This window comes from Schistocerca nitens, chromosome 2 (assembly GCF_023898315.1).
Source record: "Schistocerca nitens isolate TAMUIC-IGC-003100 chromosome 2, iqSchNite1.1, whole genome shotgun sequence".
Taxonomy (NCBI): Eukaryota; Metazoa; Arthropoda; class Insecta; order Orthoptera; family Acrididae; genus Schistocerca; species Schistocerca nitens.
In genome coordinates this window covers 675361724-675389243 of record NC_064615.1, presented here as the reverse complement: position 1 = coordinate 675389243, position 27520 = coordinate 675361724, and the positions used below count along the sequence as shown (strand labels likewise).

General features: G+C 40.2%; 1 protein-coding gene across 1 annotated transcript in view; it reads left to right on the top strand.

Annotated features, from left to right (window-relative positions):
• The window catches only part of LOC126235237 (kinesin-like protein KIF19), a 605478-nt gene that overhangs the window by 396558 nt on the left and 181400 nt on the right, over window positions 1-27520 (top strand). The window contains exon 5 of the mRNA XM_049943969.1: window positions 14025-14222. Within this exon, the coding sequence (XP_049799926.1) occupies window positions 14025-14222 (198 nt within the window). The remainder of the gene's footprint in view (window positions 1-14024; window positions 14223-27520) is intronic.

Sequence of the window (27520 nt, the reverse complement as noted above, 5' to 3'; positions counted from 1 at the left end):
ACCCATACAATAGTTTTATGAGGGGGGGGGGGGGGGAGGTCTAGAGCTGAGAGTATGGAGTATTTTTAATGTTTTGGAAGTAACCATTAAAAGTTCCAGTTCCAGCCTATTCAAAATCTACATAATACTAACTTTTAAATAATTTTCTTGAAATAAAAACACCTAACTACACTATATTATTTCCTTTCCCTGAGAGCTAGGAGATGGGGACGAGTGGCCCCTCTTGGCCTTGGGTATGAGTGCCCTTGTTCCTGGCAGAGGATACATCCCATTGTACCAGTCATCAGGGTTTTTTCCTATTCCATTCACATATGGAGTGTGGGAAGAATGATTATTTGAGTATCTCTGTGTGTGCAGTAATTATTCTAACTTTATCGTCACAACCCCTACGTGAGCAATACATAGGGGGTTGTAGTATGTCCCTATAGTAATCATTTAAAGCTGGTTCTTGAAACTTTGTTAATAGATTTTCTAAGGATAGTTTATGTCTGTCTTCAACAGTCTGCCAGTTCAATTCCTTCAGTATCTCTATGACATTCTCCTATGGATTTAACAAACCTGTGACCATTCATGCTGCCCTTCTCTGTATACCTTCACTATCCACTGGTAGCCCTATCTGGTATGGGTCCCACAAGTTGAGCAATATTCTAGATGGGTCATATGAGTGATTTGTAAGCAACCCATTTTGTAGACTGATTGCACTTCCCCAGTATTCTACCAATAAACCAAAATCTACCACCTGCTTTACCCATGACTGATCACATAGGATCATTCCATTTCATATCCCACCAAGGTGTTACACCCAGATATTTGTTTGAGTTGATTGATTCCAACAGTGACTCATTGATATTGTAGTCAAAGGATGCCATGTTTTTTCATTCATAAAGTGCACAATTTTACATTTCTGAACGTTTACAGCAAGTTGCCAATCTCTGCACCATGTTGAATCTGACTGAATATTTATGCAGCTTCTCTCACACAGTACTTTGTTATGGCTAATTGCATCATCTGCAAAAAGCCTGTTTTACAATGAATATTGTCTGCAAGGTCATCCATGTACAGCATGAACAGCAAGAGACACAACGCACATACCTGGGGTGCACATGAAGTTACTTTTGCATCTCATGATGATTCTCCATCCAAGATAACATACTGTGTCCTCCCTACCAAAAAGTCCTCAATCCAGTCACAGATTTCACTTGATACCCCATATGATCATGACTTTTTTGGCAATAAGCATAGGTGTGGTACTGAGTCAGAACCTTTTTGGAAATCAAGAAACACTGCATGTGAGGAAAGTGCGAGTTGCTTCCACATGATCAATTTTTTCAAAATCTATATTGATTGGCACTGAGAATGTCATTCTGTTCAAGACACCTCATTATGTTTGAGCTCAGAATATGTTCCAAGATTCTTTAACAAACCAACACCACAGATATTGGATGGTAGTTTTATGGATCACTTCTACTACCCTTCTTGTATACAGGTGTGACCTCCAAGAATTGGGCACAATGTTTTGTTCAATGGACCTAGGATAGATTATAGTTAGGTTGGTTGGTTGATTTGGGGAAGGAGACCAGACAGCGTGGTCATCGGTCTCATCAGATTAGGGAAGGATTGGGAAGGAAGGCGGCCGTGCCCTTTCAGAGGAACCATCCCAGCATTTACCTGGAGTGATTTAGGGAAATCACGGAAAACCTAAATCAGGATGGCCGGACGTGGGATTGAACCATCGTCCTCCCGAATGCGAGTCCAGTGTCTAACCACTGTGCCACCCCGCTCGGTATAGATTATAGTTAGAAGAGGGTCTAACTCAGCTGCAAATTCAGTATAGAGCCTAACAAGGATTCCACCATGGCCTGGAGCTTTGTTCAGATTTAATGATTTCAGCTGTTTCTCAACACCCCTGGCACTAATACTTATTTCATTCATCTTTTCAGTTGTACAAGGATTAAATTGTGGCAGTTCTCCTGGGTTTTCCTTTGTAAAGGAACATTTGAAAATGGAGTTAAGCATTTCAGATTTTGCTTTGTTACCACCAATTTCAGATATGGTCTGTTCACTAGGGACTGGACACTAAATTTGGTGCCACTAACAGCCTTTACATACAACCAGAATTTATTTGGATTTTGTGCAGCCTAATACATTTCATTCAGCATCTCTCTATCTGCAGCCCTACACTTTTTTTACACTCATAATGCAGGAATCTCTGTTTCTTTAGAAGTTTCTTTACAATGACTCCATATCATGGAGGTTGCCTCCCATTGTGAACTGTTCTACTGTGTACATATCTATCCAGTGTGAGGTCAACTATTCTTTTCAACTTGAGACAGAGTTCCTTCACATGCTCCTGGCCTGTGCTGAAAGTTTCAAGTTCCTCATTGAGATACGACACTGATGACTTTTTGTCTAGGTTACTGAACATATATATCTTTTTGCCTGTTTTAGTTGTCCTTTGTACTTTGGTACTCATTGTTGCCACAACTGTATCAGGCTTGCTGATACCAGTTTCAAAGTGAACATCCTCAAGAACGTCAAAAGACCATAGACAAGTGACTCTTGATCTGCAGTTTTAACTGCACAATGTTCTCTTCCATCCTGATAAGCTTAAGATTTGTGTGAAACATAAAAATGACCATCTACCATGTCTTACCATCAACAGTGAACAATAGTGAATATGTGCATGAACAATCTGTAAAACAATTAGAACTCCACAATGGTTTTGATGATGAGGCATACCTTGTCTCACATCAACAAGGCAGTATTCAGGCAACCAATTCTTTTCTACATTACAACACCTTGTATGATTTTACTCATCCATCCACATCAGGAATCATCTAGATAAATATGTTCATAATCTAATGCAGGACCTAGCCATCTGGGTGTCATAGACTTGGTTTTCCACCTGCACTGTGGAAAGCCTATGGGACCTCATCTGCCATCAATTTTGGATCAAACATTTCAGTACATACCAACAGGATTTCTGTGGAGCACATATATGACTGAGTTCTCAACCTAAGCTACTGACTGTGTTCATGACCATCAAATTTGTACTTTAAAGTTATGGAATCATCAATCATACTTTCAAGTGCAAGACCCTGCTCACCTTTGGCTGAAGGCAACTTTGTCACTGATAGTCCAGCATTGCTCCACCAACTGACCAAGACATTAGAGCAAGAGCTACAACTAAGTTATGAGGACAAACCAGGCAGCAGGACACCAACTCAGCTGTGGAAACATCTCTGTGAATCAATAAACCTGACTCTCATGCCAGACAGCATACTCTTGTTGCTCTGGTTAATTAAATTACCACCTCAGATGCAGTCAACAAAGATTTCAGTGAATATCATATGAGAGAGAAAAAATTTCTGGCTAAATGACTTTTTGGAATCCCACAGCAATGACAATACTTGGATATGACATACAACAATGAATGTCATCAGCACCTTCCTGGTGCACCATGCTGGTTGCAACAACAAGGAGACAGCAAGACCCAAGCATTTATGTATACTTTTGTGAGTGACATCATGAGTGACTATGCCATGAATGGTGACTAGATAGTGGAAAATGTCACACTCATGCCTGACACTAACATTCCTTACAGAAGAGAGGGGTGCAGTTGCAGCTGTTCTGGTTTCACTCACATTTTGACAACTGAGCACACAACTGCTCTACACTATGCAATCATTCAGACACACAACAAAGCCACCTAGGGCTCAAGCAGCTGGATGAAATTAGTCATGCCCCATCTGCAAGTGACAGTGGTCAACATGTATGCATTAGACAATGAGACAAATCAAATCTTTCTTATAGGAACTGGCTCTGCAGTGAGCACCATTCCTAGAGAACTGCCACAAATGCAACATATGACATCTGTTATCCAACTGCTTGAAGCAAATGACACCATACAAAGCACTTTGCATCTGTAAGGCACAATGTGGACTTCAGTTTCTACAAGAAATTCACATGACTGTTTGTGTTCACAGATTCTCACAAAATGATCTTGGTTGCAGATTTGTTACGTTGATTTCACTTTCTGCCTTACCTAACAACAGGAATCCTTAGGCAAACCAACAGTGGAGAGTCAGCAACCAGTATTCACTGACAGGTCAATGGCACATTCATACACAGCTTAGGAGGGGACTATTCCAGTACAACCCCCTTCATGCCTTACATATGATATTTGCCTACAACTAGTTAATGACCATCAGGCTTTGGAGTCCAAAGTACAAGCAGTGATGAAGAATTATGAAGAAGAAGAAGAAAAGAAAATACACAGGCTACACAACAAGAATTTAAAATTGAAAGCTCAGGCATGTTCTTCAGGTGGGAAAATGGATGCTATACAATCTTATATATGGCAATTAAAACAGGAACTGCACCACCATCTGTAAATTCCTGGTATGAATGAGACAGTACCTGCCACAATGCCAACAGACTATACATATGGACAGTTGGTGCATACTGTGCCATGCGACTCACTAAAGATGAGTTGGGTGAACTGTTCTACCAGTGTGCATGCACAGTTACGTGTGCTGCCTGTTTTGTCTATGCAATGTGTGTTATGTATAAACAGAAAGGCATCAGAAACAACACAGTGCACAAAATTACCATCATACCAGTCCCATTGTCTCTGTGCATTACCTCAAACCAGTGGGTTTGCCTTCCATTTTAAATGTACCCATGTCCTAACTTGTAAATGGCAGACTTAAATCTGCACATCCAGCATTGGGGATACAGGCACCACTTGGACAGAAGGCAAAACACAATGGAGATAGATGTCAATGCACCATGTCGTTCATCACAGCCACAAGCAACAATTCTGCTGCCCAACTTGTGCACCTACACATCAACCAGAAATCTTGCTAAGGCTGCATCTGACAAGCTCCACACTACCTTAGTCAGTATCAACAGGGCTAAATAAGATGGGAGGGAGCATCATCACTGTGGTTCTTCACCGAGAAATGGTCCAGCCATCTCCTACCTTGCAGCCTGCCATGGCGTGTCTGGTCGTATGCAACTGCACAGAAAACAGGCGGGTGGCTGGTTCTTAAGTTGGCCTCCTTTTCTTCTTTTGCCAACACTCCACACTGTAAGGGGAGGGGCATGTCTCTGTGGGAACCTTGTTATCAACAGAACAAAGTATCATGCAAGTAAAACTCTTTGGCAGTGATATTAGTCAGCCTTCCCTGCAATATTAATCAGGGAATATCTTTGTGACTCTACCTGGCCTTAGTTTACTGTGAACAATTATATTGTGTGTATGTGATCTTTCTATACATTCCATTGTCAGCAATAAAATTTGTGTTAACTTCAGTCACTAGCAACGTGTTTCATTTTTCAAGCCTCCTGCACCAGAGTTCCTGTCAGATAAATTGAATAAGATCAGGAGACGAGCTGGGAAAAGATAAGCATCAACAGTGGGCCTAAAATAGGCACTGAATGTTTTTACACAAGCAACCTAAAATAATTATTGAAGTGATTGAACACAACAATGAAAACTTCTAAAATATTGTACATACATTATTTGAGATGCTATAGTGATAGGGGAAGATTTCAGTCTCCCATTTACAAGTTAGGACACGGATACATTTAAAATGGAATGCAAATATCATATGGCATTGTACAAGGGAAGATAAGTAACAATTAAGAATGAATTAGCAGACTATCTCGCCATGAAGAAACTTGTATCACAAGAATAGGGGAGGCTGTGGTGCTCAACGACCAGTGTAGCTCAGTCGGGGTAGTAGTGGACAAGATGAATATAACTCATGGATTAGTTTTGGACATCTTACAAGAAATTGTAAACATAAAAATGGTCACCATCTTCTGGGTTCCATGACTGCCCACAGTTATTTAATAAGCATGCTGAACTGAGGCAGCAGCATAAATGTTGCCACTGAGCCAGGCCAGTCCAGATGACTTATTTACCCACCTAATCACTGTGGTATGAATGCTGACTGCACACTATGAACTAAGACAAAGGATCAAACCAAGCTATGGAAACATGTGGATTCAAGCAAAAGCAAGCTAAGATCTGCATTCTGGTCTTCATGTGCCAATTGGGACTGATCAACTGCCTTGTCACCCTCTGCTATGGCATCATTAGTTATGGTACGAAGGGTTCAGCACACAGGTCCCCCACCTGTTTTTGGCTTTCCTGACTTTGGAGCCACTATTTCTCACTTGTTACACCACCATGGAAAAATATGAAAACCCAACCACAATTGAGCAGGATGCTGATGCTGCTGCTGCTGCTGATGATGATGATAATGAAGCTGAGAGTTTTTTTAGGCTGCCATCGTATGTTGCTACTGATTACACTCATAATTGGCAAACTGTCACAGTAGCATACTAACATTTCCCCTGAAGAGATTACAGGAGGCTTTTGAGAAACAGGGTAACAGAAACCTGTCGAACGGGATGTTTTAGATCCATGACAGCACCCCAGCTCATTCAGCATAGGATGCTGTGGCATATATTGCAGCTTTCAGCTGTACAATTTTGCCTCACTTTCTGCATTTTCTTCATCTGGCATGCAGATACTTCTTTCTCTACCCCTGGAAGAAGAAACCATAGTAAGACAATCATTTCCAGAAAGATGAGGTTATTTTTGAGGTGGACTGTTGCCTGAACAGGCAAAATACAGACTTTTATGACCAAGACATCCAGCAAATCATCTAATGTTGAGAACATGTGTTGCACCGAAGGGTGAATATATAGAGAAGGGCTAACACCATTACCAAGCATAAGCATGGTCATAGCTACACAAGTCCGTCAAGAGCAAATGGTCTGGGATGCTCACAGAAGGAGTGATTCTGCTCCACAGTGCTGCACATGCACATGTCTCCATACTCACACAAAGTGTTGTTGCCAGGTTCAAGTGGGAGCCCAGACATGTTGTCCTGCAGCTTCCATGTGTTTGGGTCTAAGACGACATCTTAAAAGGAAGCACTTCAACTTGGATGATGAACTGAAGGACACAGTGGAAGTCTGGCTCCTGTCACAGCCACAAGAATTCTGCAAAGAGGGAATCCTTCAGCTTGTGAAACAGTGGGATAGTTGTGTTCAGGCTTCCAGAGATTACTTTTGAATGAAAACTTCAGGTATGCCTACAATGCTGTTTTGTACCTTTTCTTTTGAACACCCCTCATACTTTGTATTATCCTACGGCGTACTGATAGTTTTTTGGGGCAATGCAACTGAGATCAAAGAAGCATGGAATAAAGATATAACATAAATTTAATAAGCAAATATCTTGCTGAAGCCCCCTATGGGATCTGGGGATTCCTACTCTTACTTGTGCATACACACACTCGCTGATGGTACTTGTGGTTAAAAGCAAGGTTAAATCCACAATGAACTCTGTAATTCAAAACAACAATACAGCATCATTATTTATTATTCAAAATGGAGCTTTATATTCTGGTGCATGTTACCTACTGGCAGACATTGGGCAGGAAATTGAAAATCACCAAGTTTCAGATACGAAGTACAAGAATAATTCATTAGCCACTTCTTCTGAAATTTATCAGACCACTTGAATTCAAAGGTGTAAATTCCACATAACTCTAATGTTTATATTAAACAGATTTTGAATTTGACAAGATGTAGACAGCTGATGGTGTTATTTGTAATTTTGAGGTTTTAGATACAAACAGTAGATGAGTAGTATAGGAAGAGGAGGAGTGGATTTTATCAAAGTATCTATTTTTTCCTAATATAGATAAATATGTACAAAATAATTTAGATGTAATTTTAATAGCTATCAATGTGAGTAGATTATCAGAGGTCACAATTTGGTGATAGTAAAATTTACAGCAGTATCTTATTGCGGATAATTGTGCCTCTTAACTGATAAATTAACTCATTCCACATCTCCAAGGGCTGTCCTTTGTGATGAAATTTGTGGAATGCAATATATATATGAATGAATGAATGAATCATGGAACACATTTTGTGCTCACCTGTGAGAGCCCCTCCAGAGCCTGGAAGTGCACGGTAAACTCGGGATGGTTTTAACTAACACTGATAATGTGAAACTGTCCATGAGATCCAGAAAGCAGTACGTAGTGGAGCTCAGGTGCTGAATAGAAATATGCTTCCATGGAGCATCGAAAACAAGCTTTGTGGCACTGAGTTTGATGTATTGTGTTGGTGATGTCATTTGCAGAATTATTTGCTGTCAAAGATGTGAGTCCACAAACTAAGCACTACATGACTGACCATTATCACCTTTCAGGATGAAAACATTACCAGCTATACTGACATAGTAATGTACAGAAACACAAAGTATGTCATCCCTATAGACTTACACAGTAAAAGTTCCACATACAAAGAACATTTAAGGCTGTTGAGCTAAAAATATGCAGTGCCAATCTAGCCATGCAGAGACTGTATCATATTTAATGTATGTCTGACTCATCATTAAGGATCCTTGCTACTAGCCAGTTCAAAACAGAGATAAAATGTCCCACCACTGATATACAGTCTAGTGCACATTTTGGGATTCTGCTCCTGAAAATTAATGAAACAGGTATTGTTGCATGTATTCACTTTCTGGGTCTTGTTTCATTCTGTGTGGAATCCGTGTGTACTGAAACTGATAAGTACCATCTAGCATTCATGTCCATTTGTAAGTCATACAGATATCGAGACAATGTTTTGCATATCTTTAACTGAGACATAAGTTTTACATATGAATCAATGAACTATGAATATTATATGAAAGTTATGATGTGATTTGTTTTGGTAAGGGGGGGGGGTCTTTGCATAATTTTATATCTATCTTACTATATGACTGCAAACTAAACTGAAACAGTTCAAAGAAGAAAACTGTGACAGATATCATATGCTAAGACAAACACTGTTTCTTAAGTACTCGTAGCATAACATAGAAACACATCACCAGAAATACACACTTAGATCCCAGCCAGGCCTTCACACAGAGATCAGTTGTATAAATTACTAAATTCTTAGCTTTTGTGACAGTATATTCTGAGCATTAAACAGATTCTTATCCTCTGTTTGCTGTTAAAATTTGCTTCTGAATTTAGACATTAAAGAAGGAACTGTGCATCAAGTATATCAACAGAGTATCACGTTCATACAGTGGGTCTTTTTTTTTTTTTTTTTTGTCAGTAGTGTCTTAGCCATATGGAAAACAAAGGGGAAAAACAGTCCTGGTACGCATCCTACACCTTATGCCATTATGCCAATAAGGCATATGGTAATGATTTGCATAAACATCACATATGTAGTTCATATTGCAGAGTGCCAAAAAGTTTTATTTGAAGATGGTTTAATTAAAGGTACATTGATTACAAATAATAAAGAACTCTAATTTGAACTCCATTTAATAAAACTTGTTCACAGTAAAAGGCAGGTCACTTTCATTTACATTTAGTGGAAGTATATTTAGAGCTAAATTGTGTTCTGAACTGAATTGTATTTTATTTACACTTTATATTTTGACAATGCTGTTTTTTGTTGTTTAAATCTATGCTTCATCCACCACAGAGTGATACCATCAACACTACTGAGCAGAGTTATGTGGTCCATTCAAATAATCTTTATGAGGCCAAATAATATATAAACCGGGAAATTTTTCTTATTCAGCTCTGTCAGAAGCATTGCAAGGTCATAGATGACTTTATATTTGAATGTAGTTTAGTTAAACTGAAACTAATTACAAATACACTCCTGCATAAAATTTTACTTATTACAGATATCATATGCTAAGACAAACACTGTTTCTTAAGTACTCGTAGCATAACGTAGAAACACATCACCAGAAATACACACTTAGAGCCCAGCCAAGCCTTCACACAGAGATCAGTTGTATAAATTACTAAATTCTTAGCTTTTGTGACAGTATATTCTGAGAATTAAACAGATTCTTATCCTCTGTTTGCCGTTAAAATTTGCTTCTGAATTTAGACATTAAAGAAGGAACTGTGCATCAAGTATATCAACAGAGTATCACGTTCATACAGTGGGTCTTTTTTTTTTTTTTTTTTTTTTTTTTTTTTTTTTTTTTTTTTTTTTGTCAGTAGTGTCTTAGCCATATGGAAAACAAAGGGGAAAAACAGTCCTGGTACGCATCCTACACCTTATGCCATTATGCCAATAAGGCATATGGTAATGATTTGCATAAACATCACATATGTAGTTCATATTGCAGAGTGCCAAAAAGTTTTATTTGAAGATGGTTTAATTAAAGGTACATTGATTACAAATAATAAAGAACTCTAATTTGAACTCCATTTAATAAAACTTGTTCACAGTAAAAGGCAGGTCACTTTCATTTACATTTAGTGGAAGTATATTTAGAGCTAAATTGTGTTCTGAACTGAATTGTATTTTATTTACACTTTATATTTTGACAATGCTGTTTTTTGTTGTTTAAATCTATGCTTCATCCACCACAGAGTGATACCATCAACACTACTGAGCAGAGTTATGTGGTCCATTCAAATAACCTTTATGAGGCCAAATAATATATAAACCGGGAAATTTTTCTTATTCAGCTCTGTCAGAAGCATTGCAAGGTCATAGATGACTTTATATTTGAATGTAGTCTAGTTAAACTGAAACTAATTACAAATACACTCCTGCATAAAATTTTACTTATTACAGATATCATATGCTAAGACAAACACTATTTCTTAAGTACTCGTAGCATAACGTAGAAACACATCTCCAGAAATACACACTTAGAGCCCAGCCAGGCCTTCACACAGAGATCAGTTGTATAAATTACTAAATTCTTAGCTTTTGTGACAGTATATTCTGAGCATTAAACAGATTCTTATCCTCTGTTTGCCGTTAAAATTTGCTTCTGAATTTAGACATTAAAGAAGGAACTGTGCATCAAGTATATCAACAGAGTATCACGTTCATACAGTGGGTCTTTTTTTTTTTTTTTTTTTTTTTTTTGTCAGTAGTGTCTTAACCATATGGAAAACAAAGGGGAAAAACAGTCCTGGTACGCATCCTACGCCTTATGCCATTATGCCAATAAGGCATATGGTAATGATTTGCATAAACATCACATATGTAGTTCATATTGCAGAGTGCCAAAAAGTTTTATTTGAAGATGGTCACGCATTTTTGTCACGTATTTTCTGTGTAATTTGACGCAGAAGACATGCTTAGTAGTAGGAAGAGTACAACTATTTTTATAAAGTTTTTTCGGGGTATGCAGGGTGCGGAATTTAGTAGAGACAGCTGCCAACTGTGCGTTCACCAATGACAGTGGCTGGCTAGTGGTGGCACACCAGTCTCTCAGCACTTACAGCAGTCGTTTTCAGTGAGTGAGTGATCTGGAGAACATGTTGGCCAGAACAAGAGTCAACATCCTCTTACTTCTGTACTGAGGTGGGTAAGGACAGCACAGGCAACATATGGTCTTGTTTTATTGTGTTGAAAGCTTACTCAGTTTATTCAATGTTAAAGCACCAGTTTGTTCAGATGCATTGCTCCAAAGAAAGACAATTTTCTCTTGTTTTGTATTTCAGGCCATTTTGTCACGTATTTTCTGTGTAATTTGACGCAGAAGACATGCTTAGTAGTAGCCACATATGGTCTTGTTTTATCTTGTTGAAAGCTTACCCAGTTTATTCAATGTTAAAACATAAGTTTGTTCAGATGCATTGCCCTAAAGAAAGACCATTTTCTCTTGTTTTGTATTTCAGCCCATTTTGTCACGTATTTGCTCCGTAATTTGACGCAGGAGACATGCATAGTAGTCACCATTTATTGTTTTCCTTTTAGAAGGTAATGTCTAAGGAGAATCCTTTTTGGAGCCCTCGAAATGTTGATAATTTTCTTTCTAAATTATAAAGCTGATTTCCCCTCTTTTGGTACAGATGGTTTCCATCCATTGCTTTGATTCGCTTTTGACTCTGACGTAAAATGATGTAGTCACATCACATTCACAGTAACAATTCAGTCGATTTATTTTTTGAAATTGTCCATGGATTCATTTCAGCTTTCAACAAATGGGGAACAGGACTGGCACAAACGTTTTTGCAAGTTAGTTCATAAAATAAAATGTGTCTTACTCTTTTTTTTCCTTGTGTGCCGATCCGGTCAGGTACTTCATTCACTCTGATCGGCTGCCAAAAAAATCGGTATTTTATTTATTTATTTATTTATTTATCTCTTGTTCCGGTGATCCATGTTGTGACACTATCACAGGATATGGAACGTGTCAATTTTACAAGCTTTTGGTGAGAATTTATGGTAATACATAAAACAAAACAAAAACAGTAAACAGTGACTTAGGTCCCACTACAAAAAAATACATTTTTGAGATAGATAGAGATTACAAAACAAAAACAGTAAACAGTAACTTAGGTCCCAGTACAAAAAATACATTTTAGAGATAGATAAAGATTACAAAATAATAAGTGTTACAGAGAAATAAATATTACAAAATATATGTTTACAATAAAAATATTCGGTATTACAAATACAAATTTGAGCAAACATTTGCAATTTACAATACAAGAAGTGTTAAACAGTGTAGTTCAGGAACTCTTCTATTGTATAAAATGAGCCTTGCAAAAGGAACTGCCTTAAGGTTTTTTTTAAACAAGAGATCATCATCTACCAAACACTTAATTCTTGAAGGGAGGGCGTTAAAAATCTTACAGCCACTGCAATGGACTCCTTTCTCCAACATACTTAGATTTGGCTGTTGATAGTGGATATCATGTTTCCTTCTACTATTGTGACTGTGAGATGCACTATTCAGCTTAAAGATGGATTTTTCTTTCCTTATGAAGCACATCAAATAGAATATATATTGCACAGTGGATGTAAGTATTTCAAACTTCTTAAAAAGATTCCTGCATGTGGCTCTAGGACGGACTCCACACATGATCCTTATGGATCTTTTTTGTACACACAGTACTTTTTCAGCCAGTGGCTGTTTCCCCCAAAATATAATTCCAAATGCCATAATTGCATGAAAGTAACCATAATATGCTGACTTCATGGTTTCCATATTTCTATAAGAAGAAACAATGCGCAATGTGTATGTTGCTGAACTTAGTCTTTTGCATAGATCCAGGATGTGGTTTGACCAATTCAGTTTGGTATCAATATGCAAGCCTAGGTATTTTGAGGAATCTACCCTGGTTATTGTCTGCTCACCTATTTTTACTATAATTTCCTCACCTTTGGATGTTTTGTGGAACTGAATGTAGTTTGTTTTATAGTAATTTAAAGAGAGACCATTAATGTTAAATCAGTTCACCATTTTATTTAAAACCTCATTTGCTGTTACCTCAAGTTTATCTACTGAATTATCAATAAGTAGTGTAGTGTCATCAGTGAAAATGGTGAACCTACAATATTCCGTACATAGAGGGAGATCATTTATAAATATAATAAAAAGTAGGGGGCCCAGAACTGAACCCTGCGGCACTCCACAAGTGATGGTACCCCATTCTGAAGATAATGGGACACCATCTTGACTATCTACTACAACTTTTTGTTTCCTGTTTGATAGATATGAGTCAAGCCATTTCCCTGCTGCACCACTTATACCGAGATGTGCAGGTTTTTGTAAAAGAATTTGGTGATTTACACAGTCAAATGCTTTTGTTAGGTCACAAAATATGCCAACACTTTCAATTTTTTGCTGATAGATTCCAAGAGTTTGCCAGTAAATGCCAATATTGCATCTTCTGTTGACAAACCTTTCTGAAATCCAAACAGACTTTTGCTGAAGATATTGTGTTCACTGAGATGCTTAACTATCCTGGCATGCATTAGTTTCTCTAAAACCTTTGAAAAGCTTGTCAGTAGTGATATTGGCCTATAACAGGAATAGTCCTGCAGAACATGTCGGATTACGTTCCGATATAGTACAACACAATAAGACAACTGATATCAACGCCTCGCTGCGCCAAGCCGAGAAACTTTCACCTCTCCCGGATGTAATCCAAGTCACAGCATCTACCTGATTGTCAGTCGTCGTGGCTGACTGGGGCGTCGGCTTGTGTGCTGTGCAGGTGATGTCGCTGCTGCAGCAGGGGAACCGCGAGCGCACCGTGGAGCCGACTGCGGCCAACCAGACGTCTTCGCGGTCCCACGCACTGCTCAGCGTCTCCGTGACGCACTCTGCGGACGCCGGGCACCGCCACAGGCTGCGCAGGGGGCGCCTCTTCATGGTCGACCTGGCTGGCTCCGAGCGAGCCTCCAACACGCAGGTACCGTAACGCTACACGATCAAAAAGTCACCAGTTTTGTGAAAAGAGTGGTACACAGTATGAACTGTCGGGAAATCTAAAATGAGATTTTCTTCTGTGATCACTTGTATGTCAAATCGTATTTTCTCTATAATTCAATTCAATTCAATTTATTAGCGTCCTTGTAGTACATCATCAAAATGACATAGGACTTGTCAATAAACATTATAATTTAAAATACATGTACATGAAAATTTATAATTGAATTTACTTGTCACTTAGACATTACAATTTAATAGAACTATAAGAACATTAACATAACATAAAAATATACAAGTAGGATAACAACATACAAAAAAAAAGCTAGTGATTCTCACATCAAAGATTATTTCCATTCTTACATTAACACTGTTTCACACTTCCATAGAAACAGCAAGTATTTATGTGTGAGCTATTACACATATTTATTATGTCAGGGAAATATTAACTGCGCTTTTATTGTCAGTGATACATAAACTTTTCAATACTGTAAAAACTATATCTCAATAACATGTTTTCTAATTCTCTTTTAAATATGTGCAGTTTTGGTATTATTTTTAGTTCTTTCGGGAGAGCACTGTAGAGGATTTTGGGTTGGTATAGTTCACTTTTGTGATACATAGCTGTTTTATGAATTTCTCTGTGGAAATCATTCCTATTCCTCGTTTCGTAGTTGTGAAATTCTCTGTTTAATGTAGAAAATTCCTCGTGTTCTTTTAAGAAACATATACTTTCATATACATATAAGGATGGTAGTGTCATGATTTTTAATTCTTTGAACGCATGCCTGCAAGAGTCTCTATATCCTATACCTTTTATTATTCTCACTGTCTTCTTATGTAGTCTAAAGGAATGTTTTGTAAAACTGTTGTTCCCCCAAAACTACACCGTATCTTAATAAACAGTGCATGAATGAGAAATAAACACATAACACTGTTTTAATATTACATGAGCTTTTATGCATTCTAAGTATATAACATTTTTTACTTAATTTTTTGTTCAACGATATTACATGCTTTTCCCATCTTAAGTATTCATCAAACCATACTCCCAAGAATGTAGTGTATGATGCTTGTTCAGTCTTACACTTACCCAGTTATATTGTAAGGCTAGTTTTTATTTTATTTGTAATATGTCTGAATGTAGGGTGATATACGGTGATATAGGGTGATAAAATATAATTAACTCATATCATCTCATTTGTTATTAACATTTACATGGAGATTATCTTCTTCTGCATCTGAGTAGACAATCTAAAAGCCACGCAGGAGAACTGAAGTACAGCTTCGGAGTGCGAATTCAACACAAAAGTGCCATTTATTCTCAGTGGCATGTTTATTTCTTTCGTTTGTCACAGTGGACTCCATAAGATTTCCTAGTGCAAATATCTCCAAAATAGAACGGGCTGCAATATGTCCCTGGAATATCCTGCACTAGGTTGACCAACTCTACCTTATTTCCCGGTACCTCCCGTATAATACCGTAGCATATTTTAAAAAAGCGTTCTGGCTCCCATATTGTAATCCTGTTTTTCGCGCATTTCTTGTCAATGATCTCTGTTGTAAATACACTACTGCCCATTAAAATTGCTACATCAAGAAGAAATACAGATGATAAACGGGTATTCATTGGACAAATATATTATGCTAGAACTGACATGTGATTACATTGTCACGCAATTTGGGTGCATAGAACTGAGAAATCAGTACCCAGAACAACCACCTCTGGCCGTATTAACGGCCTTGATACGCCTGGGCATTGAGTCAAACAGAGCTTGGATGGCGTGTACAAGTACAGCTGCCCATGCAGCTTCAACACGATACCACAGTTCATCAAGAGTAGTGACTGCCGTATTGTGACAAGCCTGTTGCTCGGCCACCATTGACCACATGTTTTCAATTGGTGAGAGATCTGCAGAATGTGCTGGCCTCTGCAGCAGTCGAACATTTTCTGTATCCAGAAAGGCCCGTACAGGACCTGCAAATGCGGTCGTGCATTATCCTGCTGAAATGTAGGGTTTCGCAGGGATCGAATGAAGGGTAGAGCCACGGTTCGTAACACATCTGAAATGTAACGTCCACTGTTCATAGTACCGTCAGTGTGAACAAGACGTGTAACCAATGGCACCCCATACCATCACGCCGGGTGATATGCCAGTATGGCGATGACGAATACACGCTTCCAATGTGCGTTCACCGCGATGTCGCCAAACACGGATGCGACCATCATGATGCTGTAAATAGAACCCGGATTCATCCGAAAAAATGACGTTTTGCTATTTGTGCACCAAGGTTCGTCGTTGAGTACACCATCGCAGATGCTCCTGTCTGTGATGCAGTGTCAATAGTAACCGCAACCACGGTCTCCAAGCTGATAGCCCATGCTGCTGCAAATGTCGTCGAACTGTTCGTGCAGATCGTTGTTGTCTTGCAAACGTCCCCATGTGTTGACTCAGGGATCGAGACGTGGCTGCACGATCCGTTACAGCCATACGTATAAGATGCCTCTCATCTCGACTGCTAGCGAAATGAGGCCATTTGGATCCAGCAGGGCGTTCCGGATTACCCTCCTGAACCAACTGATTCCATATTCTGCTAACAGTCACTGGATCTCGACCAACGCGAGCAGCAATATCGCGATACGATAAACCGCAGTCGCGATAGGCTACAATCCGACCTTTATCAAAGTCGGAAACGTGATGGTACGCATTTCTCCTCCCTACACGAGGCATGACAACAACGTTTTACCAGGCAACGCCGGTCAACTGCTGTTTGTGTATGAGAAATCGGTTGGAAACTTTCCTCATGTGAGCACGTTGTAAGTGTCACCACCGGCACAACCTTGTGTGAATGCTCTGAAAAGCTAATCATTTGCATATCACAGCATCTTCTTCCTGTCGGATAAATTTCGCGTCTGTAGCACGTCATCTTCGTGGTGTAGCTATTTTAATGGCCAGTAGTGTATTAATCCAAGAAAATACTATCGATAGTTCAAATTCCCTGACAGACAAATCTCGATAGATTTTTGTGATGGGTAATCGATACTGTTGTCTACAGAAAGAAAATTGCCTCAAGGGAATGCGAGGAGCAGAGAAGGAGGTCACAGCCTTCGTGTCTACATGGTCCTTGAAAGGGGTGAATGTTTACTTGACTCTCCGTCAGTACGGCAGCCCACGTTTGCACTCGCCTCTTACCGATTAGCAGTACACATAACACATGGTTTAGCTCTGAGCAGTATGGGACTTAACATCTATGGTCATCAGTCCCCTAGAACTTAGAACTACTTAAACCTAACTAACCTAAGGACATCACACAACACCCAGTCATCACGAGGCAGAGAAAATCCCTGACCCCGACGGGAATCGAACCCGGGAACCCGGGCGCGGGAAGCGAGAACGCTACCACACGACCACGGGCTGCGGACACATGGTTTATAGAGACGTTACATTATTTATTTCTCAGTTGACACACAACACAACATTTCTTAATGCTTCGGAAGAGCTTTAAGTTGGCAGCAGTGAAAAACAGAGGACAGTCAACACGAAATGTTCGGATTTGTGTAGTCTTCTTTCGATATTATGCGGACAGTATATCGTGGCAGTCGGCAGCGGCCTTAAATAAACGAGGACTATGACTGGAGAGGAGTGGTACAGGGGAACAAGCCCTACCTCCTACTCGAAGAGCTGCCGTCCTGTGTCCGCGTTCTGTGCTTCCACGAAAGCATAATTGACACAAAGATCGTAGGGATCGTTGATTCCTTTTGTTGTGGCGAGATTCGCTTTCGAATCCCTTAAGCATTAGTCTCTTCACTGATTTCAGATAAAGAAAAGAAAACAAGCACTTCACAACCCAAAGTGAACTGGAGTATACGAAGTATTTGGTGGTGGCTACAGCGCGCAATTGTTTATTGCGGTTGGCAGTGGTTGTAGTTCAGGCCCGGCCTCTACCGGTATCTTACGTAACTACATTGCAAAACACTCCCCACCTATGAAATTGCTATGATATAATTCCCGAATTAATAATCGTACTTGTTATAATTGCACCTGTTACAGTAACTGTATGCCACAAAAGAATAAAAATTTTTTTTGATTAGATAAGAACCATTTTTCATTCCATAGACCTAACACTGAAGGTATAGTCGTAAGTGTGTAACATGTCAAAAAACATAATATAACAAACGTATTTTGAACATTTGAATGTAATACTCATTTCTAAATGTATACAAAAATTGAGTCATATTACACACTTTTGCATTCTGAAATATTTCTCTCTGTTTGTGGAGCTACCTCAAAATATGATATCTTATAATATACAGCAGTACAGCAAAGTTAAGGAAACTTGGAATTTTATTCCCTCTACTATGGAGGCTGTAGGTGGCGCTGATGTTGGTTGATACACTCTGAGCCGGCCGGTGTGACCGAGCGGTTCTAGGTGCTACAGTCTGGAACCGTGCGACCGGTACGGTCGCAGGTTCGAATCCTGCCTCGGGCATGGATGTGTGTGATGTCCTTAGGTTAGTTAGGTTTAAGTAGTTCTAAGTTCTAGGGGACTGAGGACCTCAGAAGTTAAGTCCCATAGTGCTCAGAGCCTTTTGAACCATTTGATACACTCTGATAGTTGCACTCACGATGAATGAGCGGACGAAAAATACATTTTTCCTCTTTTCTTACATTCCTGTCCATTGCTCAGCATCGCCTCTAAGTGGTTAGCGGGGATTGTCTGCATACACAAATTGCATTTCAATCTGAATTCTCTTCATTGAAAAAGTATATAACTGTTGTTCTACAGTGTTGTGATCCAGCAGATACACACATCAAAAAAAGTTTTGCATCACCCCAGTTCCCAAAACTCCTGAAGACAGACGTTGACTGTGGATATTGTATCACAGTGCCTTTGACTGTTTAGAGATGTCACGATACCTGCCCAAAGATGTAAACAACACTGCATGAGCAGCGCCTATTAGACGGAGGGGTCCGACAGCTGATCAGTTCCAATCATTCCACCATGAAGGAGGTACACAGCTCGTGTTGTCTGTAGCTCAACCACGCCTAGACGGTCAATACGGCGGTTTGATCGCATCCGCAATGTTACTTTGTGCCAGGAAGGGCTCTTAAAAAAGGGAAGTATCCAGCCTTCTTGGAGTGAACCAAAGCGATGTTGTTCAGACATAGAGGAGATACAGAGAGAAAGGAACTGTCGATGACATGCCTCGCTGAGGCCGCCCAAGGGCTACTACTGCAGTGAGTGACCGCTACCTATGGATTATGGCTCGGAGGGACACTGACAGCAACACCACCATGTTGAATAATGCTTTTCGTGCAGCAACAGGACGTCGTGTTACGACTAAAACTGTGTGCAATAGGCTGCATGATGCGCAATTCACTCCCGACGTCCATGGCAAGGTCTATCTTAGCAACCACTACACCATGCAGAGCGGTACAGATGGGCCCAACAACATGCCGCATGGACCGCTCAAGATTGGCATCACGTTCTCTTCACCGATGAGTGTCGCATATGCCTTCGACCAGACAGTTGTCAGAGACGTGTTTGGAGGCAACACTGTCAGGCTGAACGCCTTAGACACACTGTCCAGCGAGTGCAGCAAGTTGGAGGTTCCCTGCTGTTTTGGGGTGGCATTATGTGGGGCCAAGGTACGACGCCGGTGGTCTCGGAAGGCGCTGTAACGGCTCAACGATACGTGTATGCGATCCTCTGACCGATAGTGCAATAATATCGGCAGCATATTGGCGAGGCATTCGTGTTTATGGACGACAATTCGTGCCTCCATCATACACACCTTGTGAATGACTTCCTTCAGGATAATGACTTCGCTCGATTAGATTGGCTGCATGTTCTCCAGACATGCCTGGGATAGGTTGAAAAGGGCTGTTTATGGACAACGTGACCCACCAACCACTCTGAGTGATCTACACCGAATCGCCGTTGAGCAGTGGGACAATCTGGACCAACAGTGCCTTGATGAACTTGTGGATAGTATGCCACGACGAATACAGGCATGCATCAGTGCAAGAGGACGTGCTACTGGGTGTTAGAGGTACCGGTGTGTACAGCAATCTGGACCACCACCACCTCTGAAGGTCTCACTGTATGGTGGTAGAACATGCAATGTGTGGTTTCCATGAGCAATAAAAAGGGCGGAAATGATGTTTATGTTGATCTCTATTTCAGTTTTCTGTACAGCCAGCAATAGGAAATCAGCAACAGTCGTTTAATATTTCAGAGTAAAGGTATTCCTAATCGGTTTACTCTGTTAAGTTTAAACTGAGCAAGCACAAATAGCTCATAGGCTGATAATAATTTGCTGTACTTTTCATTAGCTTTTTTCTTTTTGCCAGTGCTTAACTTGTCACAGTATGCATCCTTTCGACATCAATAGAACATGATGAATAAATACGTGAACCCCTCCTTGGTGGCGCATTAGTTAATAGCCCTCACTGGTGCCATGGCAGAATCTGCTGTCATCAGAAAAAAATCTGCTGTGTACCATTCAGCACTCCTAGAAGAGAGTGGATACTGATCAATCACCTGATGTATAACAAAGTTTTTTGTGTCACCTATAAGATTTAGTTCTTGTAGCATGACACTTCTCAAAACTGACCAAATTATTTAAATCAGAAATGTCAATTTAAGAGACTTATCACCTTCCCCTGCCCCCTCCGCGCCCCGCTCCCCCTCCCACCCTCTCTACCCTGCTGGATGAATTTCTGTTGACGCCCATGTCTAATTGCACCTTCCACTGCATCGTAGACACAGCTACCATCGAGGAGATCGTACACCCCTGAGAAAACTACACCAGCCTCCCTATTTTTCTGCAATTGTTTCTACCTTATGTATATTTAACAAATTTTACTTTTTTACGTAGGTTTAATAAAATGAAGTACAACGAAACCGACTGTCCAGTAAGATTTGATGCAATAGTTACAATGTATTAAACGTTTAGAATGTGATTAGCAAAGAACTTTAAGATGTTCGACGGTGTAATATGTGTCAGAGTTTCATTCGCACTAGAATAACTACATTCAGTAGTCTTACCCCATACGCTCGAGCGCTGGAGCCAATGAGCAACTGCAGAGCATACATTCTTTTATACGACGGTTTAAGACAGGTGAGTAGAGAATAGTTGTCTATATGCACAATCACTAACTACTCCCATAATATTATTAATTATTCCTTGGACATATGGGTGCCAGATTAGCAAAAGTGTCGGGTTGTTGAGAGTGTCTGAAATTTAGTTTAAAGACATAGGGACTGTACTTTATTAAACCCGAAGATACGTTCATTTTCAAAGAAAACTTAAGTCTTGAGTGTGTACATATACAATAGTACCACTCACTATGAAACCTGTCAGGAGTTTTTAGCTGTCGCAGCGGTGGTACGAAAGCACGCAGCAGCTTTACAAGCATTACATCGGTACTTTAATTATCTGGTTGTTGCATAGTGTCACCAGGAAAAGGTCTGCAGCTTCAGCAACAGCGTTGTGAGAAATGTTCATGCTCTCTGTGTCCTCTTCTTCATCACTTTCGTCATTACTTCCCTGCACACTTTTAATTATTTCTTCATTTGGTAATGTTTGGTCTATCTCACAGTTTTTTTTTTTTTTTTTTTTTCATTCAGCCGCTTACCAGTATCATCGTCATCGGTTCCCCTCCTCCTCCTGGAAGCTTGCAGAACACGTCAATGTGCAAAATGCCAACACCGTTGATGATTCTCTGTTAACTGGCTCATCGCTGTCATTTAGTACTGGCACCAACACTGCCTCAACGGATGACTACACTCTTCTCCAACTATTCATTATGGTAGCGTTCTCCAATTTATTCCACGCTTCAATGAAGCACAGAAGAGTAAACCGTGTCCTTGTTTTAATTGTGGAACACTGGATATTCGTATGTTTGGAAAACAGCATCATGGAAGGCGACTGCTTACCACAACTTCGATATAGCCCCGGTAAAGTCGTTTTCACGTTCCTGCTGAACAGAGGCAAGAAATGCAAGTTGATGATGACGTTCAATTCATTCCAAAATCCCATTGTCTGAATCAGGGTTGTCACGTTGAGTGGAAGACAGAGAGATTGTATTCCACTGAACCTTAGAGTCACATCAGAAGTATGACTGGGAGCATTGTCAATTATAAAGATAGCTTTCAGGGGAAGCTTTCTGCTTCTTCAGCTCTTGTCTCACAGCTAGCACAAATACTTCGTGGAACCACTGAGAAGATATTTCTCTGTCCATCCGCACTTTCTTCTGAGCTCACTTTTCACTGGTAATCTATTTATGTCACTGTGTTAAAAACAATGTGGATATTACGGTTTCCCAATCACAAAGAGCGGTAGTTTATGACTCCCATTTGCGTTACAACATGCCATTAATGTTACGCACTGTTTCTGTTTGTTGTACCAACTAGCTTCCTTCTCGTTCGTGGCAGCCAATGTTTTTGAATGAAGCATCTTGTAGAAGAGAGCCGTTTCATCAGTACTGTACAAGGCATCAGCAGTTACATTTTCTTCCTCTGTTATCTTCCGTATCTTCTTTACAAACTCTTCTGTAATTTTTTGCAACAGCTGAGGGACTGCCTCTGGAGACTGTAAGTTGCAGCATGCCATGCCTTTTTCCCCATTTTAATAGGCAATTGTTGCAGATAAGTTAAGGCTGCGAAGTTGTTTGTCAAGTGAAATTGCTGTTTCCTTTATTATAGGGTCACTGACTGGAATTCCTTTACTGCATTTCAGAGCAAAAACAGTTTCTGTTGAGAAATTATTTAATGTCAGTGATGCGTTTCAACCTTTTAGGGCAAAATTAGACTGTATAAAAGTAGCTGGATACGTGATATATCAGTCTTAAAACCACATATAATGTAAAATAGACACCAAGGATGTTCCACCTAAACCTTTCACTGTCAGTATCTCTGGAACCGCAATAGATATTGACAAACGTGTTTAACGGATAGGTTAGTTAGGTTTAAGTAGTTCTAAGTTCTAGGGGACTGATGACAACAGATTTTCAGTCCCATAGTGCTCAGAGCCATTTGAACCATTTTTTTGTTGTATAGCAGATCCCAACAACAATGCCAACACGAAAGCCCGTGTCACCGCAGCATGCACTGCAATAACACCTCAAACATTGACAGCCGTGAGCGAATGTTCGATGGAGGGCACATAGCGGTGTTGCCAAGCAAATGGCGATCTCTTAGAACATACGTTGTAGCGTTTCAGCTGTGAGACATGTGACTGCACACCAGCGTATATTTGTGTATAACGTAGAAGATATATGTTTGTTTTGTTCATACTACTGTATTTTAGGTATGCAGTGCACCATTTGCAACAGATCAATTGTTACACAGTCATTAAAGATGTTCAGTGACATGTCTTGTGCGTGGCATGTACCGCTGTGTTAATGATGCACAACTATGTACAAATAGCATGTATCCCACTGTGCGCCCCTTTGACAGCCATTAACTTTGTTTACCCTGGCCGGTGGTTACCGGTATTTCGTTACTGTTATGTCCATTGTAACACTGTCTAAAAGTTCAATAAAGCACGTACAAGTAAACCATGTCCATGTCCTTGTTTTCATTGTGGGCGACTGGACATTCATATCTTTTCCAGGCCACGTACTAACAGCGTACATAATAATATGTAAGTACAGAATTTGTCGCATCGTAGGACATCAATAACATCGTGATTAGGAGCTACGTGCGGGTCACGCTTGCATTGCGGCAAGTGCAATAGCTGCATGTTTCATTCATTTCACGTGTCAGCTTCGCGTTCCATTTACTCGGGATGTAATTGATGTATTGCGATGCAACATAGGCGATTATTATTGTGATTTCTCATGTTATTGACTGCGTATGGAATAATATGAGCCGGCCGGACTGGCCTTGCGGTTCTAGACGCTACAGTCTGGAACCGAGCGACCGCTACGGTCGCAGGTTCGAATCCTGCCTCCGGCATGGATGTGTGTGATGTCCTTAGGTCAGTTAGGTTTAATTAATTCTAAGTTCTAGGCGACTGATGACCTCAGAAGTTAAGTCGCATAGTGCTCAGAGCCATTTGAACCATTTTTAAATAATATGAGGTGTCCACTTAAAAAAATAAAATAAGATAAAACGTAAGTTTGTGTTGAAACCAATATTTGCACACAGTTTAGAATGCCTCATAGCATTTGCTGCACCACATTCATGCCCGTGAAAGTCGTTCGTCAATATCTATTGTAGTTTCAGAGATATTGGCGGTGAAAAGTTTGGGTGGGACACCCTGTGTATGGTGTGTATTTTAAGTGAGGAGCTACTTCATTGAGAAGTAGCGGCTCCGGTTTCATAAACTGACACACGGCCGGGAGAGAGGTGTGCTGACCACATGCCCCTCCATATCCGCATCCAGTGGCGCCTGTGGGCAGAGGATGACACGGCGGCCGGTCGGTACCGTTGGGCCTTCATGGCCTGTTCGGGTGGAGTTTAGTTTGTTTGTTATCTATATTACATTATATGTGGTTTTATGGCTGATGGGTCACGTATCCACCAACTTTTATACAATCTGATGATGCCCCAAAATGGTAAAACGCTTATTGACCTTAAATAATTTCGCAACCAAGACTGTTTATGTTCTGAAACATTTTTAAACCGATTGCTGTAACATCCTGCCACAATGGAATGCATTGTTGTACGAACCTTGAAACAACCATGTCCAGTTCCTCATCCTTACTTTTTCGCATAACCTCCCATTTTCCCAACTCGCTCTCCATTTGCGTTGCGTACTGCCGAATAACATCTTCTTTCTTTATTTCCTTCTGATGTCATAAATAGTTGGTTGTCCAACGTTTTACTCAGCCAGATCAGTTTTGCCGGGTTCATATTGCAACGGTACAGAGGCAAATGTAAAAATGCGTCATTTGTATGGTAGGCTCAATGCTGTGAAAACTATTGTTTTTCATACTTCTACGACTCGCATCTACATCTGTGGTATAAAACAATGGGCATAGTCCAAAGAAAGAGTATTTAGTTTTTGGTTTTGGCTTCAAAATTAAATTGTTATAGTTTCAGGAATTTGTGATTAAAAGTAAGAAGGCATGCATTATTCATTAAAAAAATGATGATGAATTTTACAATTAAGAGATGTGAGTAATTCACATTGAAAGAAAAAAATTGTCTCGGACGAGACTTGAACGAGCGAACCACTTACTGCAAAGAGTTAAGCAAGCTACTACTCTACCCATTCTGCTTTACACTAATAAATATTTGTGTCTTTACTGTATCTAAAACAGTCCCTCAGAAAATTTAAAAGCCGTTTTTATCTACTAAATTATGACCATCATTAAAAACAATCTGTTTCTCGGCACTTTTTAACTGTCTTCCGCACGCCTGTTTCACCACGGAACAGGAAGCAGCCTCAGCCATTTTCATACTGCGTATTAACAGCGTGACAATCAGAGCACAACAGTGCAGAGGCTGTGACTCCGTACGATTTTTGCCCGCATCTCTTGGTCGTGCGGTAGCGTTCTTGCTTCCTACGCTCGGGTTCCCGGGTTCGATTCCCGGCGGGGTCAGGGATTTTCTCTGCCTCGTGATGGCTGGGTGTTGTGTGATGTCCTTAGGTTAGTTATGTTTAAGTAGTTCTAAATTCTAGGGGACTGATGACCATGGATGTTTAGTCCCATAGTGCTCAGAGCCATACATACGATTTTTGAAATAAAAACTACGTAACTAAAACGTGATTAAGAAAAACGTTGATGGTTGCCAATAAATTTGATTACCTTAAAGTTTCATTTAACGTAACTTAGTAATAATATATTAGGTCTACAACTTTGATTACGGCGTTTTGCACTAGACGACATTAGTAGAAAGTAGTAGCGCAAGTCGTAGGTCGTAAGTGACATACAGTAAGCTTGGGCATTTGAGAACATATCGCCATCAAAATATTAATCACGTTTTGATGGCATCTTAAAGTTATTCTCTGCTGAATATGTCAACTTACGAGCCCAATTCTCGTTGTCTGCTGGAGGTTTTAATTTTCTGCTTTGATATGAAGAAATCTGCGGCTGAGGCTCATAAAAAGCTGGGCAAGACCTATGATGAGACGCCTGTTAGTGACAGAACTTAGCAGAAAATGGTTTCCATGCTTCAAGAACGGTGATTTTGACGTTGAAGATCGGCACGGTTGTGCAAGAGAGAAAGCTTTCGATGCTACTGCAACCGACGGGAAAAATCACAGGAGATCGTTATCGAAAGCAATTGATGTGTTTGAGCCGATCACTGAAAGACAATCGGCCACAATTCAGCGATAGACATGAAAAGGTGATTTTGGAGCATGACAGTGCTCGACCCCATGTCGCAAAACCCGCCAAAACATAACTGGAAACGTTGAAATGGGGAATCTTACTCCACCCGCCGTATTCTCCAGACATTGTTCCCTTTGAATACCAACTTTTTAGTTCAATGGCACACGACCTGGCTGCCCAGCGCTCCCTGTCATATGAACAATTGCAAAATTTGATCGATGCATGGATCTTCTCGAAAGACGCCCAGTTCTTCCGCCGCAGAATTCGTATGCTGACTAAAAGATGGGAGAAAGTCGTGGCTAGCCATGGCCAATACTTTGAAACGTAAATTTTTTGTAAGGTGCTCGCAATAAAGCCTCGACCTTTGAGAAAAAAAGGCGGAAGCAAAGTTGTAGCCCCAGTATCTACACAGGCGCTGACTCCATGGGGCCTGAAGGAGCCTGAGCCCCCTCAAAAATTCGTTTGGGGTGGCGGATGCCCCCCCCCCCCCCAATAATATAAGAAAATTAATAGTTATATTATGCTTTGTAAAATCACAAAATTATGTTGGAATTTTTTATTTTCCTTGTTTGACGATAGTTACCTTTTAAAATACATTCAGTAATATGTTAAGACAAATAATTATTATGGTAGTAAGCAGGTTAACTGAAAACTATTGGTGTGAATCATGATAGTGTTTCGGTGCTGCGGGCTCACTTAGAATTTGTCCCGGTGCGTGAACCTTCGGATAAACTCTGGCGCCAGCGGGCCAGCGCTGCCGCCACGGCGACATTGAAAGGACTGGAGCAGAAGTGCCTGGAACCCTCCGCCTCGCGTCGCCTTGACGCTTCGAGACATTACGACGCCACGGCTATATAAAGCCCACCCTGCTGTCGCAGTCATTCTGTGTGGATAGTTTCGTTCAGTGCATGCTGCAGAAATGTTTAGTGTTCCAACTTTAGTGTATAGTGGACTATTTTATATGACTACATTTTATTCATTTACTTTAGTC